The sequence below is a fragment of the Episyrphus balteatus genome, chromosome 3, assembly GCF_945859705.1.
Source record: "Episyrphus balteatus chromosome 3, idEpiBalt1.1, whole genome shotgun sequence".
NCBI lineage: Eukaryota > Metazoa > Arthropoda > Insecta > Diptera > Syrphidae > Episyrphus > Episyrphus balteatus.
Genome location: NC_079136.1, coordinates 35655862 through 35682281, shown reverse-complemented (window position 1 = coordinate 35682281; position 26420 = coordinate 35655862). Strand labels below are relative to the sequence as shown.

Sequence of the window (26420 nt, the reverse complement as noted above, 5' to 3'; positions counted from 1 at the left end):
TTTTATTTCAGTATAGTTTATAAAAGACCAAAATCCCCCCTTCTTTCAACAAAAAAAAAGCATTAAATTCAATCACTCTGAAACCATCCAAGACCTCTTTTTTTACCTTCCTACAATTGATTAACTTAATAAAAAGAATAAATAAAGAAAAAATGCATACAAACAAAATCGTAGGTAGGTAGTCATTTTCTTCTATAAAAATTAAATGCAAAACCTCTGTTTCATGACATGTGCATCGTCGCCGATAACGAATATGCATCAGCACACGTATAGCAGCTGCACAAAAAAAAATGAAAAAATATTGTAATAAATTACAAAAAACTGAACTCCCAGGAAAGGAAATTACATCCATTTCATGAGCTACTTCGTGCTGACACTCTCTACTACCACTGACAAAACAAACCCACTTCCCCTTATTTTTCTCAACATCTGCACTCCACCACTCTCCACTCCCTATCACGGTTTTTGTTTGCTGGGCATTTTACTTCACTTCCCATCACATCGCCATCATACAATCTATCCACTCGCTCAGTTGCATGTTGAATTGTGATTAAAGTTATACATAATTCAAACTGAATCAACGGTCACAAGAGTTTCCAACATGACATCATATAAAATATTCAAAGTAAAATATATTTTTTTTTTAAAGACTAAAGCCCATAACACCAAATTCTCCCTTTCTCTTCTCTTGCAACACCTCATTTAGAGACCAGAGACCACCAAAGTAAATTTAAAAAACATAGAATTGTATATTTTTTTATAAGACACGCTGCTGTGCCCCGTCCAATATTGCACGCGGGTATTTAATGCGGCGCGGCGTCCTTGCCATCATCAGCGTAATAAAATTGCAGACTCATCATAACTCTCATGTCGCTGTCGTCGTCGTCAGTTGTTGTCAGTCGCCTCGCCGGTTTCATTTCCCAGTTCAGACACTTCACCAGAGTGAAAAACACAAACAACACTAGTCAGCGTGAGTGTCAGCAGTCAGCACTCTTACAGTCTACCACCAGTTCGTCGTCTGTCGGTGTGGTGCCCCCTCCAAGCCCCGTCAATGGACGGTGGTGGGTCATTGCTGCTTGCTCAGCCGGTTGTTATTGTTGTTGTTCACTTCACAATTCACATATGGTTTAATGTCGCCTCGAATTACTGGGAATTAACGTGAATGCAAAGCAAAGCACTGCTGAGTCCGTCATCTGTTTTGTGTGTCAACATTTTTATCATTCATGTTCTCTTCTAGTCTAATCCCTTTGGAGGGTTATTTAACACGAACAGAGTTCTGAATTCGTCATAGAAACAAACAGTAATGACACTAACAATGGTCAATTTCTATTTTATTCCCGTGTAAAGTAGTTGAGAAGTTTTGAGATTTAATTTCGGAGACTAACAGCGCAGCGACGAGTCTTCTGCGAATTCTCTAGGTTATGATTACGTTTGCAAATTTAAATTAGATATCTTTGAAAAATGAATGACTTTTGGGACAACTTTGCTGAAAGTTGATAGTTTTACTTGGTGATGTTGTTGATGATGAATGTATGATATTTCAGCAGATGAACATTTTGTAAGTAGATTTGAAGAATTCCGCTTCCCCTATTGAATTCATGGCTTCAACTTTCCCAGTTGAGTCGGAGGAAAAACTGAATCAAAATTTCGTGAGCTCCGTGAAGCCAGTACTGCGACCTCAAAATTTTTAACCTAATTCCTTTGTCCACCGTTTGTCCACCCAAATTTTTCGTTTTTCTACCCTACCCAACATAATTTTGAGCAAATTCTTTTTTTTTTTTTTATAGGAAATCTGAAAAATAAAAAATCGTCTAAAACGCTCAAATTCTGAGATAGACGTATAAAACCAACTGCAATTTTTCCACCTCGAGTTCTTTACGTATACCAAAAATCATCGTTTGTCCATCCTCCTTCTAAAACGCTCAAATTCTGAGATAGACGTATAAAACCAAGTCCCCTTAAATCCCCAAAAATTATTCTTTTTCAAAAAGAAAAATGTTGTGCTTTGGGAAAAGAACAAAAAGAACAAGTATTTCTCTGTTTAGAACGTACTTCTTAAAGCAGGCATATTTCCAAGAGAAGCTATTTTGGAAGACCTACTTAGGGTTGAAATTACGCAAAGGAAAGTAGAAAGGCTAAAGACCTTGTAAGATTTGTAACAAACAACATTTGTAGCATTCTTGAATTATTTAAAACTCAGCTTTTTAAATGTATGCTTATTTGCAAACATAGCTAAATCTCCTTTCATATTAAATTTGAAATCTATGACTTTTCATTGAGAAAATTAGAATAAAGCTTCTAAAATTCTTTTTTTCTTACGTCACGCCCGTTACACCTAATCTTAGAGATTGTGACTTTACAAGACAGTTAAACAAAATGTAATGTTTAAAGGGTTAAATGTTAAATTAAATACATTAAGTGTAAGCTATTTATTACCTTAATTAGTAAATAGTAAACAGGAACAAAAACTAAGTAACCGTGTAACACCCGTTACAATAGAAACGCCTTGGTAATACTATTAATTTGGTTTTGATGACATAAGATTCAGCATTAAAAAATACATTTAAAAAAAAAACCAATATACATATTTCTATAAACTGTTCTTCCTAAATTAAAAATTTTTTAATGGAGGAAAAAAAAATATTTAATAATTTGGAATGATGCATTTTTAAACAAAAAAAAAATATTTATTTTTTTATGCATTCAAACTAAATAAAAATAAAAAAAAAATACCAAAATACTATCTGAAAAAATACTAGATATCATACAAGAGCAGGTAAAAATTTATGAAACTTTTGCGAGTGAGATAATCTTCGTTGCAAACCAAATAAACAGATGAATAGTTTGAACAGATGTTTTACATTCATAACAAAGATAAAATAATTCCCACAAAATTGCTATCAAAAAATTGTTTACTTAGTCAACAAATGTACGTCATATCTTATTGCGATGTTTGATAGGAAAAATTTATTCACTAAGTAAACTGGAAGTTGAATAAAAATATTTGTTTTATTTAGGTGCCTAAGTAAATTCGAGTGTTTTTAATGAAAATGAATCCATTATGAATATAATTGTGGACTTATTATATCAATCTTAAAACTAAAACTCTCATGAGTAAACATTTGAGTTGACAATTAAACTATTACAACAATCACTTTTTCCAAGAGCAGATATGATTTTTGTTTGTTCAAAAATGTGATTTATTTGCCAAACTTGATAAAGGGCACTCACAATTTAGATTCGTTATACAAACATTCGATTGTTTAATGTAAATATTGGACTCAAGTTATGAAATACAAAAACTGTTGACCAAGACTGCCTCTATCTTTTTTACAAAGACAGTTGATTGTATTTTTGTTTTCTTTTTTCACATACAAAAGCCTGACCCATCTAATTTTATGGCAAGTGGGAAAGTTTCGCACAAAGAAATAATTAACAACGCCATTAGCTTTGTATTCTCATTAGAAAAAAAAATTATTCAAATTACTTTTTCATAATCTAAAGAACATCTAAAAGCAAATTACTTCAACATACATTTTCTTTTGGTTTCATTCCAAATTGTTCTGTGAGCTTAATAATTTATTTAATATGAGGTCAATAAACCAGCTAATTAACGGTTGAGCGGGCATTTGAAAATCGTGAATCAGATTCATTCACATTTGGGTGTTGAGTAATTTTTGTGTTTTTTTTTTTTTTTGTTATGAGTTATGACGCACTTGAATCCATCATTTTGGGAGACAGGTAATTTTGGTTTTTGAACTAAAAAAAATTTGCTTTCAGAATTGAACTTTTATTTACATTCCTTTCATTTCGTGTTATGAATCTTAATTTAAAAAAAATGAAAACCGAATAGAGTTTGGTTAAATCGTGAATTTAATTTGAGCAAAATTAATTAGTTTACTAATTCAAGCTCAAGAAATTACATTCCAAGAATGTGATCAGCAAAAAGTCGTGCACATTTTTTTTTTTCATTTCTAACCTCAATGTCAAAAATCCATAAAAAAATATCCATGGAACCACAAAGCTAAAAGTCTTAAAAATAATTTGAGTAAAATTTGTATAATACTATTATTTCGACAACTTTTATCAACAATAGAAATCAAACGTGCATATTGAGATATTTGGCCTTATCACTATTTCCATTCGTATCAGAAATATGCATCGATTCCCAAAAAACAGACACAGAATCAGATTTTGTGATTGTTTTTTTTTTTTCAGATTGCGCAGGCAATGGTGGCTCTAAGTATCAGATTGGGAGGAACGTCGGAAAGCTGCTGGCATTGTGTCTTTCCTAATAGCCCAGTCGAGATAAACATTTCAAATGGAAAAAATTAAATCTTGAAATTTTTTTACGTTAAAGCTGAGTAAGGGAGTAGTTTTTTTTTTTCAAATTAACACGAAATATATGGGTCATATAGAAAACAAATAAAATTTTCTACAAGTTTTACCCATATCATTTTTGTCAAAAATCAAAAATGACCGAATTATTTACTTAAAACTGTTTTTCCTAAAATCGAAGATGGAGGCTTTGGCTCAAGCTCAATTTTCCCGAAAGAAGTGACTGTGAAGTGCTTCAGAATATATGTAGTTAAATATTTTTATCGGGAACTGAATCATTTTGAAACCTCCAAAGTTGCCATCGAAGTGAATGGCACAACAAATGTTGGATGCCTTTCGTTTTTAAACCTCTCATTAGAGTTTAAATTTCTTAAAAATGAAAGTTTACTTTGACAACAATTGAATATACAAAAGTTGAACTTTTCATCATTTGAAATGTCATCTTAACATTAATTTAAAATTTCCAAATAATTTATTTGTTGCTCCCACGATTGCTTTTGTACATAAATTTTAAACATTCAAGTTCAACACCCACGAAAGGTTTTATTTTATTTTAATTAGTTTAAATTCATCTTTTGTCATCCGTCATCATCCTACACGGAAGATGTTACATTTTTTTCATTACAAAAATACTCTCCATTCAATAATAAATTTTGTAGTCAACTTAAAAAAAACTATAACCATTGTAAGTGTTGTTTTCTGTGCATCAATCTAAGACAACACAACATTCATTTTTATTTAATGTCTATCTGAGTTAAGGAAATGTATGAGAAAATGTTAACAAGTAACAACTTCCACTTGTTGCTACCGTTTTTTTGCAGACCATTTCTCAAACTCTCAAGATTATTATATAAACAAACAACCCCTTATAGGTAAGTTAACTTGTGATTAAATCAGGGATGTTATATTAAAAAAAAAAAAAAAAAATACAAAAACTAGAATAAAAAAAATTAAATAATTTAGCTTCTTACTAAAAAGTAATAGATTTCTCAAGTTCATGGAAACATTTTTTTAAATCCTTTGATACCAAAATGTCAAAAATTGACACGTACAAGTTCAGCAAAAGAATAAGACAGTTCATCCCACAAATTCTGACAATTTCGTTCTATCGATACAAATTAAATACAAGACGCGTGGAAGCAAATACTACAAATATGACAGCAGTTAAGGTCAGACCACAAGAATTTTTTTTAAATAAATTGAAAACAACATATAACATCCCTGGTGATATGTTAGCCATTTACAGTCGCGACGTTAGCGAACTTGAAGAAATACTGTGAAATTAAATAAATTGCACTTTGTTCGTATTATTCATTCAATCATGACTGGTTTGACTATAGATTGAAAATTTATATATATGTTTTTCTCTCAAGATGATGATGGCTATGATGGCTTTCAGCTCATTAGCCAGAGCACAGATACTTAATTTGGATTGATTTTTTTCTTTTAAACTTAATATAAGTTTGTTGTTGTTCATCTTTCTTTCTTCTGTGATCGAACCTTTGAGAGGATAGATTCAAACATAGGCTTTGAGGTGAAAGTCTTATCTGCTTAAGTGGCCTTGAAAAGAAAGTTGAAGATGAAGGTAGAAAAAAATGAGACAACAGAAAAAAACACTTTGATTCTCAATTAATTCCTCAATTACTCCTCGTACTTGTTTATGATAAAAATAATAATAGACTTGTTAGAAATGAGCTTGACTATGGCGGTAGGTTGTGCGGTGGTAATTGTTGCAATTATTTGCCACAAGGAGTTTTCTTCATAGTTGAAAGAACTGTTATTAACATGATGTTTCATCTTTTAAATTGCGCTCTTCTAATACCGACCGCGCCTCTAATATTTTTAAGTGGGAAGTGATTGGAGCAAAAGCATTAAACCACTCTAATCAACAATGCCCATTCTAGCGAAACAATTAGCAGTCTAAAAATTCAAGAGTTTGTTTGAGTGTTTGCCACTTTTTTCCCCATTTTGCTGTGCAACAAAAAAAAAAAAATGTTGTTTTCACTGCATTGATTAAGTCATAGATTAGATCAGTCGATTGGATTGATGGCTTTCAATGTTGGCAGCAAGCAGGCCAACAACAGCAAAAGAACCAACTTGGTGGTCGTTGTTGTTTCGCTTGAATTGAAATGCAGTCTGTTGGTGCATGTCTGACATTCAGCAAACCAATTTCGAAGCCATATACGAATGTGAGGGAAAACATAGAATATCTGGTCTGACGAATAAAAATAAAATCGAATGTGGAAATTGAAATGTAATTATTTTTATAAAAAAATAAAATAAAATGTACCGAGTAAAGTTAGAATGCAACACAGACTTGATTTATTTGAAGTTTATTCATAGTCATTGAAAGTGAAAAAGTATTGATTGATATAATACAGTTTAATTGAATAATCCATGAATTTCTTTTTATTATAAGAAACTGACTTCCTTATTCAATTTAATAAAATTTGTTTTTCTTTCTTTTCAGGTAAGTTCGTCAAATTTTCGTCACTTACAAAATCTAGTGTTCTGACTCTTAAAGCTGTAAGTATTACTCAGGGAATAGAAAAAGGAGCGCCTTCTTGTTTGGAGGAAAATTCTCTTCCCTCTTCGAAAGTAAAAACGAGAACCCCTTTGTTCTTGGGATACTCTCGAATAGGTGAATAAAAAAAAGTAAATTGAATTGAAATAAAGTGTGTTTATTTAAACGGAGAGAAAAGGTGGGAATTAAATTAGACGAAATAAGTTTTATTGGGAACCTTTATAAAACGTTACAATATAAAGATGTCAAAAGGGTCAGTATACCAGCAAAGGCCATATTTACACTTTCTCCTTTTTTGTTTGATTTAAAACAAATAAACGAAATAAATATTTCCATTGCAAAACTAGTATTGAGTATTGTGGAACACCCTAAAGAGTAGAAGGATTTTGTTAAAAAAAAAGAAATAAAAAAAAAAGAAAAAATTCTTTTAAGACTTGTAAATACTTATAAGGTAATGTAAATCCTTTACAGGTTTTGGAAAAGAACAAAAGAACTTTTCACTTGAAATACATAATTTTTGTTTTTGCACCTAATGATCTTCCTCTCTTAAAAAAGAGCATACAAACACAATGGGCAAGTGAATAACAAAATATTGCAAAATATAATATAATATTGAAAAAGCTAAAAATTAACTCTCTTAATTAGTTACTCAGGTATTGTTATTTAAAACTTAATGATGTTAATATTACCTATACGCCACAGGGACCAACATTTTATGCACACTTAATATCACCATTTTCAGTGAATTCTGTCAAACATTAACAGCACTTCTTATTATGGTAGAATCTTGAAACATGGTAGAATGGTACGACTGGTAGTTTGTACAGATAAAAATTTTAATATTTAAGATTTTCTAATCAGAGGGCGTGGTATCATTTGACATACGTGTAACACATTAGACACCATTTCATCGTTTAACAATTAAACTTTACAACCTCACAACTGTCTTAAAAAGCATATCATCAAAATAAACCTACAAAAATGAGATTTTAACGAATGTAAGAATGACAAAAAGTGTTATGAAATAAAAATTTACAGGATCGCAGTAGCCTTCCAAAAAGTAGTGAAATCTCAACAAAAGTATAATTAAAATAATCATTTTAAGCAAAAAAACAAAACCGACTTCCATGGATCAAAACTAGGTTTTATGGTTTTTAAAATAGTTCCTATGGCAAAAAGTGAACGAAATTGAAATGGGACCACACTGCAGCCACCAGCTATCCAATACAAAAAGAATTATCAAAATTGGTTCACGCAGTCCAAAGTTATGCGGTAACAAACATAAAAAAAAAAAAAAAAAAAAAAAAAAAATACAGACGAATTGAATACCTCCTCCTTTTTGGAAGTCGGTAAAAAGAAAGGACAAAATCTCCTATGTTGGAATAAATACTATCACAAAAAGCAATGAGGTTTTAAAGAGCACCAAGTTCTAAGATTTGGTTTTAAATTTTAATCGATTAAATTTTTGTTGTTTTGCTTGGCAATTTTTAGTTTAATGACAATTGCCAAGAAAAACAATAAAATTACTCACAAGTAGAATGATTTTATCGATTGAATTAAATTTGAAGTAAATAGTTCATAGTAAATATGTATATTGTATATAGATAAGAAAACGCAATCGTTAAAATGAGGGAAATACTCGTCGTTTTATTATAAAATTTAAACACAAAATATATTTAATGCATTAAATCTAACATGCCTGTGAGTGAGAGTTTATACATAGGTGGGCTAGGAAATTTTTCTAAACACATAAAACTCATTAACAAAAAAGAAACCAAAAACATAAAACTCTATCTTGCCGGCTTCCAACATAGCTAAAACCCTTTTTGTGGTACCTGTTTCTATGAATTTTATGATGAAGGTAACTCATCTAAAGTAGAAATAATCTAAGCATCATGGTTTCGTTGGTGAAAGCACCTTTATTGTGGTTAATTATTTTGATAGAAGTTGATATTAAGGTTTGTTCACTGAAAATATATTCGTTGCGTGCTCAGTTCAGTTACTAGTTCTCTTCTCATTTTCATCAATGAATTGTTGAATGAAAATTTTGATTAAGCTCTACATAATTGCTTTAATATCTAATAACAAGTTTTTTTTTACATTCGCTTTTTTAAATTTGAGTCAGAAAAGTTCAAATTTAATGATTAAAGCATGTTTCAGAAAATACCAATTGGAACAGAAACAACAATGATAATATCTAGTCACTATATTTGAATTCCTAGTAGAATTTAATGTGTCAAAGTGGTCCAGTAGGATATTCATTCAATACTTTAAATGAATCATGTGTAATAATTTTTCACAATACAGTTGCATTTTCATCCAAAAAATCAACGAGAACATATTTGCGCACTTATAATACATTTTATATTTTACAACTCTGTAGGTACTTTACCACTGCAGTTTCATAGTTTGTGGTTAAACCGTAAATGATGAAAATATATTTTTATACCAGTTAACACAAAAAAAAGATACAATTTATAACGAATTCCCTTTGGTTGAAACTACGAGAGGTTGAAATTTAACTTACATTTCAACGCAATTGATTGCACGTTGGTATTTTTTCTGAGTGGCAATAAAATGATCAAAAAAGAGTCACACAAGTAGGTTAATGATACTTGGGCAAGAAGAATTTTTACTTTGCATTCTGATGGCAGTGTCATAAAAAAGGACGACACATTACCACAAACTAAAGCGCCCACTTTTTCTGAAGTCTCGTCTGCTTTTCGCATCTCTTCAACTTTTGTCGTTGACTCTTTTTTTCACAACTTCGAACTTTGAATTCCAGAATGGCCAATTTTAAAAAAAGGTTCACTGTGTGTCCGTCTACACGGATGTGAGTGTGGTTATGTATACATTTTTTCATCACAAACCATCATTGTCATTATGATAAATATTTATACGCTGGCGATGGTTAAACCAACCTACACCGGTATCTTTTTGTATCCATCTCTGGGACTGGATCTGGGTTGTATTGTGTTTTCTCAAAAAATTCAGCTGTTAAAAATTTTAAAACGTTTTCTTTCGTTCACATGCACTCAGCCAACCTAACCAGCCAGTCATCGTCATCTTCTTCTTCTCTTCCGACCTGATTCTGGTTTCGCTTCTTGAATTTTTTTTTCGTTTCTGTTTCCCTTTTTAACCTTTCTGTATATATGGAGGTTGTAGGTATTTATTTGCAAAAGAAAAGCAAAATTTTTTTTTTAAGATGCACCTGCTCTTGGGATGTTTCGGTTAATGGTCATGGCGGCAACAAGAATGACGACTATGACGATGATCTTGTCCCACCACAATGCATTGTGTGAACACTTCTTGAAATCGTATTTTTTTTTTTCTTCTTCAAACTTTTGGCTGCCGAGGGGATAGCAGCTTTTGTTTATTGTTAGTTCTACGTCAACAGACAGAAAAGTAAACAATTAAATTGACGGTCACAGCGGAAGATATTGAAATTTAATTTTTCATTTTATGCTTGGTCTCTCAACAAGGTGTTGTGTTGTGTAATTTTCCTCTGTCTTCACGTCTTTGTTCTTTTTTTTAATTTTTAATAAGTTGTCTGTCTTTGATCCAAAAATGCTTTCAAATAAACTATTTTTCGTGCGTCAACATCCGATTGGATTCGTCTTTGTTTCTAAGAAAAAAAAAATAAATCATTAGAAGCTTATTTAGATTGGTTTGGATAAATTCATTGGATTTGTGGATTTTCAAGTCTAATCAAGTCACATGCTGGTGGTGATTTTTTTTTTGTTTGGATAAGGATATAGATTTTTGATATTCCGTAAAATATACATCATTTGGAATTCTTCGTTTAAATTAAACAGGAAATACATCATTTTAGGGCTTCGGGGAATAACACAGAAAAAAACAAGAAATGCCGTCAAAAGATTTTAAAATTATTGTGCATGGTGTACAAAGAAATTAGAATTTCATTTCTTATTGATAAGTTCGATGGGCTCTTTGGAATTGCAAAAATTTGAAATGTTTCACACGAGAAAAGCCCTGAGCTTTGAATAATTGCGGAACCAAACAAGACATTTTGTTAGCGTTCAGTCCTAATTGTAATTAAAATTAAATCGAGCGTTTTATTTTTCAAAGTAAGGACGCGACAGCCTTAAACTTAACTTAATTATTTATTTAGTTATAAAGTTCAATATTTTCAAAAGGTGTTTATTTAAACAAACATTTGGAAGCCTTATGGCCTGTTTTGACCTGGACAATTGAGGTAATTACGAACGCACCGTAGGTATTGGTGCGTTACGGTGAATGCTTCATAGACTTCACTTTAAAATGAAGTGCAAATTATCTCATAAAAATTTTAAAATTTTTGTGGTTAATTAACTCATTTCTCCCAGTCGAAGGCCCTACAAAAAAACAATCTTTTTTGCAGTTATCATGGTAATGCTTTGCAAATATTTAAAAAAAGAACGCACTTTCAAAATCAAAAAGCATTTATAACGTACTGTTGTGTGAAAAACAAAATAGTTGAAGAACTAAATTCATTATTATTATTGAATTTTTATTTATTACTTTTTTCCCACAATAAACAGTGCCCATGTTCTGTAACTTTTATCACTGGCGATAAAATATTTGAATGACTTGAAAATCCATTTTATCTCATCGAAATAAAAGAAATTTCATTCAAAATCGTAATTTCTTAATTCGAAAACTCTGAATTTGAAAGAAATTTTGCTTTTTATATGGGAGAAAATGTATTTTAGAGACGTTGAAAAACGCTTATCGCCAGTGATAAAGTTACAGAACAGGGGCCCAGGATATCAAAATAAATATCTATCACTATAAACATTAACACTCTCATCTTTATAATCTTATCACAATATAATCCATTTATCGCAATGAATTAACTTATAAAATTATCTTTATTGTTATAATTCATCAGCGATAGTCATCATTTATTCTAATCCAATAACTTTTGTTTTATTTTTTACGCTCCCTGTAACAATCAACTGTCCGCTTATACTCTACCATTTTTTGGCTCTTCACATGAACTCTTTCAATCAAACTCTTAGATAAAAAAGAAATATTGTTGGCATGCAAATAAAAGCATTAATTAAAATCGTTGCGAGTATTCTTTAACATACTCAAAAAATAAATACTTCCAACATTTATGGTTATTATTTTCTACACGAAAATTCTTTATTTTTCCAGTGGGTTAGGATCTACAATCTAAATGCATTAAACCCTGTTAAATGCTTTTCAAAAGTTATTGAAGTATGTAGGTACTCGTTAATTTTGTTGCCTTGGGGATGTTTTCAAAATTCATTTTCTAATTGATCAAAGAATTCCTGACAAATTTTCGCATCGCTTTTCGAAAATTGTTGCTGATAAATCTAACAAAGTATTTCAATGAAAAGCTCCTTAAAATACTTAGGTACGTGACCGTGAAGAACATAAACATAATGTAAAGTAAAGCAAAAAAAAAAAACTCTGTACAGCGGTTGTTTGATTGAATCTATAAAATTAAAGCGTTCAATAAAGAACAATTGATTTTTTTTTAAAGTTCTCATTGGTTAGCTGTCATTAAAAGATAGAAGCCATCTTTATTTTTTATGACAGCGGACCCATTAAAGCCTTTGAAAAATTCTCTACTTTTGGACAAAATTTCAAATCCGATTATAATTATTGTTCAAAACGATAAAACAGCGTTAACTTGAGTCTATCTCAGGGTCGGCACGTGGAAGATGTACCCATATATTCAACTCGAATAAAAAAACATTACAATCAGTTGGCATTTGGGATATATATTTCTGTATTGGAAAACTATCGTGTGTCCCAAAAGCAAAATAAATATTTGCATAAAGATAAAAACAAAAAACAGCATATGCATGCATCCGTGATTTGCATATGGATAAGAGTATAGTCGTCGTCGTCACGTCACGTATATTATGGTTGTTTTGTTTCGGATTTGTCGTATAAAAACAGTGCAGTTCTCTTACTTGTATGCACTTCAAAATCTTAACGGTACTTGAAAAATGAGAAATTCTATTACATTTGGGTTTGTTTGAGGAGTGTATTCTATCAAGTGAACCGTAGTGTATGGAATGGATTATTGGAAGCAGTTGGAACACAAACTTCTTGCTCATATAGAAAAAGCAAAAAATGAATATACGTAAAGGAGAGAGTGTGCATTTTAGACAATATTCAGAATTTGTTTATCGATTTTTCGATTCACCCTGCTTATAAATGAATAATAAATGATTTAGCTGGTGCGCCATGCCATATAACATTACTGGGGATGGGGCAACATGCGTGCCTGACATGTTTTTTTTTTTCTGTTTTTTTTTTTTTTTTTATCCAGCAACAATAATAGCGGAACACTTAAGTTTTAGTTTTGTAGTACTCATAGTCGTATATCAGTTTCAGCAGTATAACAATTGCACGAGAATAATTCTATTGATTTTCTTCACAAATATAGTTTTTCCACTACTCATTGCTTTTTTTGCATTCAAGAGTATTTTGTTTTGGTTTTTCAGTATGATATATCTACATAGTTGAGGTACACATATAATATTTTATTGGAAAAAACAAGAGATGGGGAGGGGGTTTAACCTTGAACGCATGAATTATTATTCGGATTTTCTTTCAACTGCATAAAAAGCACAAGCACATTGTTACACAGGTCGATGGATTGTATGTTTATGTTTATTTTTGAAAATAAAAAAAAAAATAATAACGAGAAAAAGAGTAGGGGAAATATTGTGTTACAACATACAATCAATATGTTACTATGGTGAGATGTAAAATATAATAATGTAGGGCAAGTGATTTCAAGAAATATACTTTATTCAAATGAAGATTGTTATGTAGGAAGAATTTTATTATTATAATAAAAGAACAATTTATCTTATTTTCGTGACCTTTTATCAATCAAAATTATGATCCTAAGTGGGCTGTAGGTCTGTCTTGGTAATTTAACCCTCTGTAGGCACACCTCTTTTTTAAGAATTTGGTTTATACTTTTTCATGGCGCTAGAACTTTTTTCGGTCTCACTATTTTATGGAGAATCACATATAATATTGATGTAGAATTTTCCGAGATATTCGAATACTGTATTCACAATTCCAAAAAACTGTATTTTCACCCTTATAAAGACACTTTTCTGTGACCACTTTTCATTTTTGTCCTGCCAAATTCGCACCCGTGTGCCGACAGAGGGTTAATATTTCGTAGACGTTTCAGGCGTGATTACACCCTTCTTCAGGACTAATATTTTAAAATAATAAATTTCAAGATGTTTCTTAAAATTTGTTTTGGTAAATTTTCTGGTACCTCTTTTTTATTTTTTATATTTTTGCAAATATTTCAAAATTCAAAAATTGAAGCCTTGAAAGAGACGTTTCAATTAATTTTTGAAATTCGATCAATTGAAATGTCTTTTTCAAGGCTTCAATTTTTGAATTTTGAATTCGCGCCTGTCGCAATTGTTTTAGGGTTTGAGTACCCACGATTGTCGATTTGTATGGGTGTGTGTGCAAAGAATTAGGTGAGGTGGATATAAGAATTTTCTTCTGTCAAATTACATTTCAAATTTTCAAATCGTCTCATTTTTTTCTTTTGCGTTTTTTTTTTTAATTTTTTCCAATTGAGAATTTTTACAGTGAACGACAAAAGTCGTGAGCGATAATTCGTGTGATCATGACATATGAAATGATAGTTCACTTCTAAATACATTTGACAGCTATAAATTGGAGCTGGCAACCCTATCACGCTGGCAAATTCGATCACCAAATAACAAAACCTCAGGAAATTTGCTAAAAATTTCTTAAAACCTTAATAAAACTTTCTAGAATTTAATCACTATTAAAGGAGTGATTAAATAGCAGCTATTAGTAGCTGCTCTTTTTATAAACTGCTCACTGCTATCACTGCTTTTTAGAAATTGCTCTATAACACACCTCAAATGTGCCATCAATGTTTTGAAAAAAATTCAAATAGTTTTTTCGCCACAAATATCTGTACAATCACTTCTGACACTCACTGTTATTATTGTTTTGTTCGATTTGCGGATGAGTGTTCGCCTCCAAAACAAAAAAAAAACATTAAACAAAGTCTGAATTGTTGTGAGAGACGATTGTGTATAGAAATTGAAGCTATATGCAATACCTTGTGGGTGCACCATAAAGAAGTATCATTGTAACTCTTGTGTGTTACTTTGGAATGGAATATTTGGGTCAGTATTTTTAGTATTTTTTTCATTTTTCAATTTTGCTAAGGCTAACTACTACACTCTTTTGTATATGTCTACTCTATACCGTTAGTGCTTTCATTTTGAAAAATAAAATAATACTCGTAAGTGGGAGTCTTTGTTCTTTGGAACTTGGATGGAGTATAGGTAATTTAATTTTCGTGGTGAGAATGCTTAAGACTCGACTCCTACGGTAAGTATTCGAAATGGCTTCCCTCTGATGATGATGGTTGATTTTATCAAGCGTAATTAGTATTAACTGATGTAATTGCAATTTAATTGAGAGACTTAAAGTTTTACACACACACACACACACACACACACACATGCGGAACCTTTTCTTTGAAAAGAGAATTAATACATTCGATTTTTTTCGTTTCACTGTGGGACTTTTATTTATGGGCATACAAGAAATGTGTCAAGGGGAAACTTTCGATTGGTTTTAATTTATGATGCGTAATGGACTTAATAAAGAAGGGTTTAAGATTGCTTTTGAAGGGCAAACGAGGAATTGAAAGCCAAAGAAAGTATCTGTTTTATAACATTTGAAGCTTGAAAATGTGCCTTTAGCGGGTTGTATGTATGTACTTGTACCTATCTGATATTTGAAGAAAACATTTTGTAGGAGGAAAAATATATAAATGCTTATTTTTGATATTTTCATAGGGTATAGTAGTAAAATTATGAATGGGCAACTGTATAATTTTGGATTTGCTTAAATCATATAAGGGTCACTGTGGTGTATGTGTAACTTTTTTTTAACTGTTATTAGCCCTGTTCCTTTGGAAGGTGGCAAACTACTACTAGTAGTTTACTAGCGATTTTCAATGGAACACCATATTTCAGCGAATCAATGCAATTCCCATTCTCTCGGCAAAAAAGCATGAGTAGTTCTAGTAGTAAATATACTAGATTATCTACTCATGAGTAAACTACCATTATAACTATTCAAAATTTGCAAAACAAAAATAAAAAGCGATATCTGCCTTAAACAAAAATTTTATTTTCCAATTTTCTCAGTTATGGTTCAACGGATTATTCTGAAATTTAGATTGTAAACTTAATGTTATTTTCCATAAACCACTTCTGGAGCTCTTTTCTTTTTTAATTTTCTCAAAAAAAGACTGCAATAATCTGATACAAAAAAATCGAGTATTATTTTCATGCTGAAAACAAAAATTTTAGAAAATCATCACCGATCTCCAAAAATATCTCGTACACCATTTTGCTACAAATTAACAAACAATAATTCATAGTTTTAATAAAACTTAATTACCAATTTTAATTTTGAAACGGCAGCCTTAAAAAAAATCGAATAATTTTGAAAAGGACCCCGCACATTTTGCATGGGAATTGGCCCTCGGTGAAATTGTCTGAAATTTTAGTATGTTGTTCTCTAGAAGCTCTTGATCAAAAGTTGATATGGACAAAAAGTCGAAAAATGGACAGTTTTTAAAATAATGGGTTTTTTTGGATGACTATCTCAAACCTTTTAAAAGGGATCGTAACTCTCTATATTGTGTTTTGGGCTATTTTTTTTTAGTGGAATCCATAGGTTTTTAGGGTCGCTGAAACCCAATCCGAAGTCCATTTCGGCCTATCACGTCAGGTTTTCAATATAACCTCAAAAAATGTTTGTCCATATCAACTTTTGATTAAGAGCTTCAAGAGAACAACATACTAAAATTTCAGACAATTTCACCGAGGGCCACTTCCCATAAAAAATGTGCGGGGTCCTTTGTCTGCTATTGCTGTTTTCAAAAAAGTATAAAAGATTCCAAAGTTCAAATTAGAATGAAATATATTGCAATTCGAATTTAACGAAGCAGGGATTTTCAGATCCAAAAAAAAAAAAAACAAACGAAATAGTGATGTTTATTACAAAAAAAAAAAAAAATATTCAAACAGAAAAATATTTTTTCTTTGAGCAAATGTGTTAATTTTTGTTTGTTTTTTCCATTCCAATTGGACACATACAAAATTGGTTTTATTTTTTAGCCGTTTTTGTCATGTATTTAATTCTTTTTAACTTAAACTTAAAAAGATTAAAATGATGTTTTTCGAACACATAAATCGTTTTGTATCAAAAAGTCAATTCAATTGTTATTCTTGATCGAAAAAGTTTCAACTGTCAATTCAAAATCTGAAGAAGCATTTTGCAATAATTTCCATTAACTTCTTCTTCGATTTCTTTATTTTTAGATTGTGTGGTTTACTTTCCTGTAAGTAAAACTAATTGAATCTTGATAAACATATTATATCTGCCATATAACTTTGCATCTCAACACTTTTGGCTCACACGGCATCATTATGGTTTGGTGTCAGTTTCATATCCTTTTTCTTTTTTTTTTTTTTCTTTTTATATATGAACCTCAGACTGCGGTCAACCCTCTCTCGCTGCGCTATCAAATTCTATATGAATGTGATTCTATTGAATTTCATGTGCACTTCCTTCCAACAACATGTTGGGTGGCATATAATTTTGAAAAGTACAAACAACAGCTACAACTACAACAACAACAAGACTTTATGTTGACGGAGCGACGAATAAGTTTTTGTGGTTAAACCATCATCAGAGATGAAATAAACACAAACAGAGACGCATGGAAGGAAATTTTCCACAAGAACATTATACATGTTTAGAAGAGAAGCTGCTGAAGCTGATGTAGAATAGGAACGTTATTTCAATTGGTTTGTTGGTTGTTGCTGCTCATGATTCTGATGCCTCTGCTGCTTGCTACATGGCAAATGGATCTGTTGTTGTGACTGAAAGCAACGCGCACTTGAGGTTTCCGCAATTATGCAATACAACCCGCAGCTATATAGTCGATTTTTTTTTCCATCCATGGGATATCTAGATTTTTATACGAAACAGAATTTTGCCCAGAATCCAAGTTGATATGCCTTCTGCTGGTGCACAAAAACACTCCCCATGTTCGTTTTGCCTTTCTATCCCATCATTTATCAGATTTTTCTCTTCCTCAAAGACGAAGAAGACTTAGTTGTCGTCGTCATCATCGTAGGTAGTGTTTTATGTTTATTTCCACATACAACATCCTTCTGCACTCGAGGTTCCATCTTCGTCATGCATCAGTTTTGCCTTTGTCAGTTCTAATGATCTGCTTTTTTCTTGAAAAATGCCTTCAAGCTGAAAAATACTCAAAAGAGATGCGTACGGCAAAAACCGCACGAATACCAGTGGCAATTTTGAATAACAAAAAAAAACACAAGAAGAAATATGCATGCAAAATGTGGCGTTTGTGGGGTTAAGACCTCTTCACACGAACACCGACACATGTGCACATGCTACAAGCTACGAGATGGTAAACATGAGGGCATGAAGAATTTTTTTTTCATGAATGAAATGACTTCACATGACTTTGACGAGGGGGTAAGATTAGTTTTTTTTCTTGTTTTAGCTGAAAACAATGAATAAATCTTAGTAGGTAAGTTCTAATTCGGAGTAAGAGCTATACATATAGAAATGAATCTAAATACCTTGACTTCTATATAAAATTTTAAGTTTGAGTATTTGCAACTTTTTAGATAAATAAGATACTTTCCGATATATTGAACTCGGTTAAGAGACTTATACATAAAAACCTTTCAGGAAGTAACTCACATGAAGAGATACAACGCTAATCTAATCAAGAAGTCGAATCCTTAGTTTCGATAAAGATGTGTTTTAAGGGATTGATTTTTACAGTTGAAAAAAGTGAAAATAAGATTTTTGATGTTATTTAAGATGATTTATTTAGAAAAATACATCCCTTTAATATATTTTTTTTTGTTAAGCTATCCGTATTCGCAGTATATACAGCTGCTGATAACAATAAAACTCAAATCCAGAATCCAGATAGAATTTTGACAAAGTAATTAATTTTCTTTTTTTTTTTCATTTATCTTGTTGCGTGCATTTAACTCTTCGACCAATTTTTATGATTGGGAAATCCTTCTGCAGATAGCTTTGTCAAAAAACACACCCAACGTGTCTCCTCTATAATGCCTCAAGTGGTTTTCCCTTTTCAAACCCAAATATCTCGGAAAACATTCACGCTATAAACTTAAGCTCATAAATACTTTTCAGCAAGTTCATTATTACAAAATACTAAAATTTAATCAAATTTGACTGAAACTTTTCCCAAACTGCAGGTCAGGGTCCCTCAGGATCTGTGTAAATTGTGTAAACGCATTTTTTTTTTCATTTCCTCCAAAGCGTTTTTTATATGTTTTTCAGAAACTAATGTCTATTCTCTTGCTTTGTAGAACTCGCTTGAGTTCCTCGAATTAAGTTTGAACTCCAGAATATAAGAACTGACTAGACGAAGCACAGTAACCATTGGGATAGATAAAAATTGTCCATTCTATTGGCTTGCAAGATATTCCATTTTGACAATAACTGTATCTTTCTTGTCTTACAAAGTCAGTAATCTGATGTGACTACCCTCTTTGGAAAGGAGTTAAGATATCTTATAATCGTTATAATTATTTGCAACAAAATACAAAATATAGGAATTTTTATAAGGAAATTTGAATGCAGAAATGAAACCTAACTTTAGCTTTATTAAATGCTCGGTTCGAAAAAGTTCTTACAGTACAGATGAAAATGACTTCAAAGCTATTATTTTTCAATGAGTTGACGTCACAGATTTTTTCTGACTTCGGTTTGTATATCAAAATCTGTTAGAAAAGTATAATTTTGCTAACCGAAAAATTAAATGAAGCATTCCATTGTCACGGGTGAGACACTTGTACACTTAATTTACTGTTTCCCTTTCTAATACTACCCGTAATTAGACAAAACTGATTTTTATTTTGTGTGTTTCTACGATTTTGCACATTTTGCAGCATATTGTGATTTGTATTAAAAAAATTGTAAATTGCTTTAGAACAGTACATTACATATAAATAGGAACTAATAAAGAAAACTCTATTAAAGTGCTTATTATGTCCGCCATTTTGAATAAAAAGAAGTTGGCATTTGGTACATATTTTTCCAATTCATAGCCTTTAGGTGTACCAAATTTCATCATTTTTCGTCGAAAAGTAATGATTTTTGACACCGAAAAATATAGAAGGCACCACTGTGTAACATTGACAATTAAACACCCTGTATTATACCTATGTATATTTACAGTGATTAAGTAACATAATGATTCAGAAAAATCATACATTGGTTGAAGATTACATCTATGATTTGTGTTTGCTATATTTTTTGTAAATAATCATCATCTCATCTTGACAAATTTATCATTAATTCTCATTACATAAAATGTCTTAAGCTTTATTGAAACCAAAAATCAATTTGTTGGAAAGCACTAAATCAAGCCGATGTAATTTAAGTTGATGTTGTCTTTCATTTCAATCCAAAAATCTATAAAGCCATACACAAAGCCTCATTTCACTCTAATTCATTTTAATCAAACAAGAAAATCTTTTTGCAAACCTTAAGGGCACATTGCCAGGTCAACAAATTGTCATAGAAACAGATTCATCTTCGTCAATTTCATATAATTGAGAATAAAACTCTCTTCATCGCACAGATTTTCAAGGATTTTGTCTGGAGATATCTATAAAACAAAAAAATAATAATAAAAAAAAAAAACAACAACAACAAAAATATAAAACTCTCGTACGCGCATGCCAAACTTATTGATTTATTATAATGTCATTTTCAACTCTTAAAGAATGAAAAAAAAAAAAAACATAATTCGAGGGGCTAATACAGATCAATATACACAATTTTCAAAGTTAAAAAGTCTGAAAAGGTTTTTCTTTTTGTTGTCTTATACCAGCCCCCCATTTAGCCTCATCCTCTCTGAACAATCTTTAGTTTAAAAAAAAAGGTGGGTATTATCGATTTAAATAAAATTTTAATGTGAATTCAAAGAATAATACTGAAGAAGCCTATCAAGTGTCATCAGAGAAGGGTATACTCTTGTTTGTCTAAGTCTGACATGCTAAATGTCATTTACAGAGAAAGTGTGACTTATTCAAGGACTGAACGACACAAATCCAATTTAATATTAATACAGCTTGCCATTGCTCTGTCTCTGTCCATGTCTGTCACTGATTAAGGGAATTTAGAAAAAAAAGAGGTTAATAAACTAAGGCCAACTTGAAATTGGATTGAAATGATTTTTATTTTTTTTTTTCGATTTTTTATTTGCAAGGATTTATTAATGGTAATTTAGTTGTGTTTCAAAAACATGTTTGTCAAAAGTTTTTTTTTTTTTTAATCATGTTGTTTTTTAGTCCTGTTTACGGTTAAATGAATTTCATTTAAATCATAAATCGGACTTTAGAATTCAAAAACACAAACAGTCCACATCTACTCCTTAGAATAAATAAAATAAATTCAAAAAAAAACTTTAATTGCAAAACTTTTTCATTGGAAATCCCGAGGAAAAACTTACTGCTAAATATTTATTTATTATTTATTCTACAATTTGCATTTTTAGTATTTTTTTTTTGCTTTTATATGACTGCGTTTTAATGAGAAGCAAGTCAGTTTCTGGGCGAAAAGAAATTGATGTTATTATCTGGGGGTCTTAGAACGATTTATGAAATTTTTAAACCAAACCATTCTGATTTTTGAGGGACTCCAGCTAGATTATTTTTCTTGTGAACTCATTTTGTAAGCATTGTACATAAAAGAATAAATGGATTTTGAAATTTTCGATGATTGTTATTTGGAAGTCCAAATTCTGAAAGTTTAAATGTACAATAGTAAGTGGTTTTAGCCAAATTCTATCAAAAACTTTTTCAATATCCAGCAAAAATGATTTGATCGTATTAATATTGATGATATTTGTGTTGTTGAATTTTTTCCTCGAAAACCGTACCAACTGTGATGTAATTTTCCCATTCTGAGCAGATATTTTTAAGCAGTAAGGACCTTTTTGTCATACACTAGGGAATGCTCCTCGGATTCAGGGTTTAACTGAAGAAGCAACAAACTTAAGTCTTTAAAGTTCTCCTTATTCATTTCCCTTTTAAATGGTCAATAAAATTAAAACTAGGTATACTAAGATAGCAGTGTCCACTACAAATCACACTCTGAGATGATGATTCTAAACTCACGTCTTGTAGAAAATAGGTTGATCGGATATTCGTGTTATCCTCGTTGAAAGTGGTGATTCTGTTGATGTTGATATTGGTATCTGGTTCCAAAATCTCCGCTGAAATAAGGAAGATGGAAGAGCGGCCCTTCAAGTTTTTTTTTTTTCAAATTTATATGCTTCAACTTTTTCAGCTGCGATAGTTGCTAGGTCCCTCGTTTGTGTTGAAAGATTTCCGACAGTGAACTGTTCCCTTCTACAAGTGATTTGAATTTCTTGAAGGAATCTGGTCCAGGTTTGATAAATCTTCTAGAATATTTCTGAATTTGTTCTTCTGGCCTGGAGACACTTTATCTGTTGTTTCGAAGAACTTATAAAATGTAGATTTTTAGCGGATTAAATTCTTGTGAAGAAAAAAGTTAACGCACTTAAATGTTATGATTTTTTAGTGTTACTTCAAAAACATTAAAAAAAAACTTCATCCATTCATCTAGTTCACAACAAACAGTTTAACTCTTTTTGCAATTGACCTTTTCATCTTTACAAGATAACAAAGGACTTTACTTTACACTTACTTAGAGACACTCCAACTGTGTAAATATTTAGGAAGAAGAAAATATTCCCGGCACTTGAACCTTATATCAGACTTTCACACCAAAAACCTGGCTAAAATCCAAAATAACCTTCAACCAATAGAACATTTGTCATGGAATTGACTGATGTGTTGTTTGCTAAACTCGTCCTCGTAGTCAGTTTTATGTGTTCGAAAATTGATTACCCTTTTCTCTCGTCGTTGTCATCATTGGGAACAATACCCGTATTTGAGAAAATAGAAGAAGAAAAAACTTCATACTCACAAAGCCTGGAAAAGTAAAAGGAAGTATTGAAGTAGGTACTGCTACGCGGTTACATAAACACAAAAGTACCCAATATACATATAAATTTTCTATGTGCGATAGTTAAAGTGAAAAACAAATAAATCGTTTGCTCTGACACATAAATCGCTATTGAATTTCGGTTAACCCGAAAATGTATGTAATATTTTTTTTTCTTCTATGTTGGTATATCTCCCACCCAATTTGTTTGGAACACGTTCGGCACGGACGAATACTTTGGATTTATCTTTGAGTAGATTTTCATTTTTGCTAGCTGCACCACGATGTGTTTTTTTTTTTTTTCTTTGTTGCAGTGCAGAATAATTACATTCGGACTCATTGGATTAGGGCCTGAAAAAAAAAGAAAAAATCCTAGGAAGTCATTATTTCAGTTTTAAGAAGAAACTTTAGCTGAATGTACAAAGTTTTTGTGAGAAAACGGAAGAAGTTTAAAATTGTTTTGCAAAAATTTAAAGCAAGAGGTCTGGGAGGACTTAAAATTCAACCAAAGTAAGCATGCTATCAGGTCAATATAAATTGTAAAAACCATCTCTAATCATGTGGTTTAGAGTGTTTAATGTTACTCACTCAGAGGATACACTACTTGGCGCTGAAGGGAACAAAAAAATATCTAAAAACACGAATATACATTTATTTATTTATCGTTTTGAGATCCCGCAACTATATTACTGTTAATACAGTCAAATAAGGAGAAAAAAGGGGTAAATCTCGGAATGAATGTTAGTAGAAATTTTTTTTGCTCAATATCTTCCTTTTGCCATTCTATAACATATCTCAAAAGTCTAGAAAAATCTCATGTCCGCTTGTCGCGATTTCAAGGTCAAATCGCGAAATGGAGATTTTCAAAATTAGCAAAAATAGGCTATGGTATTATATACACATATGATACATGATTTCAAGGTATTTTTTAATGCTGATTCCAAAAAATCTAAAATCGAGACAATCTGACGTCTCTGGAAAAAGTTATACCTGTTTTTCATCTGTCAACTCATATTATTATAACAGCTGCAAACTTACTGCCGAAAAACCCTTAAAAGTTATGGTAGATGAACCAAATTTTGCATGAAGATTTTAGAATCCATCATTATTAAAAATCAAAACAATCCATTACAAAAAATATATATACCTACGAAATAATGGTATTTTTTGATGGAATGGCAAATTTTAGGATATGCACTAAAGAAGATTCTTGTTCATCTTAGGAATAAGTGCTAATAGGCTAATTTTTTCATTTTAATCTTTGTTTGGATATTCTTTAACTACCCTCAAAAATCTAAAAAAATCTCATGTTCGCAAGTCCTAATTTTCTTGGTTTGAAAATAAGGTGCAGATTTTAAAAAAATTGAAAAACTACACTTTAGATATTTGTGTCAGATCAACATGAATAAGGTGCATTACTTTTCAGGGATGGTCAAGTTGACTTGTTTGTGAGTTTTGTTGGAATAAGTGTTAAAAAATACCTTTAAATCATGTCGCTTATGTTGGTATACATATAAAAATTTAAACTTTTCTTATTAATTTTTTAAAATCTGCACCTTATTTTCAAACCAAGAAAATTAGGACTTGCGGACATGAGATTTTTTTAGATTTTTGAGGGTAGTTAAAGAATATCCAAACAAAGATTAAAATGAAAAAATTAGCCTATTAGCACTTATTCCTAAGATGAACAAGAATCTTCTTTAGTGCATATCCTAAAATTTGCCCCTCCATCAAAAAATACCATTATTTCGTAGGTTTATATATTTTTTGTAATGGATTGTTTTGATTTTTAATAATGATGGATTCTAAAATCTTCATGCAAAATTTGGTTCATCTACCATAACTTTTAAGGGTTTTTCGGCAGTAAGTTTGCAACTGTTATAATAATATGAGTTGACAGATGAAAAACAGGTATAACTTTTTTTAGAGACGTCAGATTGTCTTGATTTTAGATTTTTTGTAATCAGCTTAAAAAAATACCTTGAAATCATGTATCATATGTGTATATAATACCATAGCCTATTTTTGCTAATTTTGAAAATCTCCATTTCACGATTTGACCTTGAAATCGCGACAAGCGGACATGAGATTTTTCTAGACTTTTGAGATATGTTATAGAATGGCAAAAGGAAGATATTGAGCAAAAAAAATTTCTACTAACATTCATTCCGAGGTTAAATCCTTATTTGACTGGATTATGTGGTAATTTCATCAAATATACAAACAAACATTTTTATTTTTTGTATACCTATTACGAAAAAAAAAATAGAGGTGGGGATCGATGAACTCACCTTTCACCTTTAATGAACAATACCCAAGTTGTTATTAGTCAGGGAACAGAGTTTAATAAATGTATGCCATGGTAGTTTTTTTTTTTTTTTTCTGTGTGTCATTTTTGTCTGGTTTAATGGGGAACTGCTGCGAGGACTGTCGACAGAATATAACCGGGATGACAGTTGTTGATAAATTTATTGTCTCTTATATTTTTATTTTAGTTTTGAAGCCAGTATGATGTCATCGTCTGATTTTGGATCCATTGCTTTCGAAACTTTACTACAAATGAAGTTATTTAGAATGCACTTAGATTGATATTGATAAAATATAAAAATCATCGAATAATAGGTTGTCAAAAGCAATTTTATTTGTAATAGATACAAATGGAAAATAATTAGATAATTTATTCTTATTATGTGTTTATACTTATTAAAAGAACTAAGGTTGTATGTCACTGATGACATGCAAGGATGTGTAAACGAAATAATTAGAACAAGGTTAAATCTAGAAAGATAGAAAAATATAAATATTTTAATTAAAATTTAAGATATCATTTGCATGGAGAAAAGTCAAACGATGATGGAAAATAAAATTGTTTTATTAACCTTGTACTTGCCATTATTTTTGCAACAATAGAAAAACCGTAATTTTCAACTATGTAATTAATTTTTAGGAATACATTTTTGCAAATTCCAACGAAAATGCTATTTTTTTTTATATAAATTTAGCTATAAAATTTATTTTTAAACATAAAATTCAAAAAGTTCTAACATTTTTTTTTTTTTGTTTTTATTTTGCAGGTACGTAAAAATACCAGGACAATTGATGGGGTAATTATGAGCTTTTATTTTTGTTTATTTTATACATTTTAATTTTAAAAATATTATTAATTTAAATTTTTATTTGTTTATTTTGTTTACCTTTTACTTAATGGTAAAAGGTCACACAACAAAAAGTGGAATAGGAAATTTATCTTGTTTTATAGGCAGTAAGGGCTTTGATTTTAAGGGTTCCACAATTCTAATACATCGTCTGTCTGTTTGAAGAATGACTAAACGGGTGTTGATTTATTTTAAATGTAGTATAAAGTGTTTTTGAAAGACACGGCAGAAGGGTTTTTGATACACCCAAAACGTATTAGTGCAAGCGG

General features: G+C 30.8%; 1 protein-coding gene and 1 long non-coding RNA gene across 3 annotated transcripts in view; one reads left to right on the top strand and one right to left on the bottom strand.

The window, feature by feature from the left end:
- Positions 1 to 26420, top strand: part of LOC129913015 (protein pellino) — a 66432-nt gene that overhangs the window by 10402 nt on the left and 29610 nt on the right. The window contains exon 2 of one of the 2 annotated variants that reach the window (XM_055991338.1): positions 26071 to 26100. The exons of the other annotated variant lie outside the window; for it this stretch is intronic. Coding sequence (XP_055847313.1) covers positions 26071 to 26100 — 30 coding nt within the window. The remainder of the gene's footprint in view (positions 1 to 26070; positions 26101 to 26420) is intronic. 2 annotated transcript variants of the gene reach the window in all.
- Positions 25204 to 26088, bottom strand: LOC129913016 (uncharacterized). Its single transcript, XR_008771962.1, has 3 exons — positions 25876 to 26088; positions 25697 to 25774; positions 25204 to 25549 (listed from the first exon to the last, which is right to left on the bottom strand). It is a non-coding gene; the product is annotated as an uncharacterized LOC129913016 (long non-coding RNA).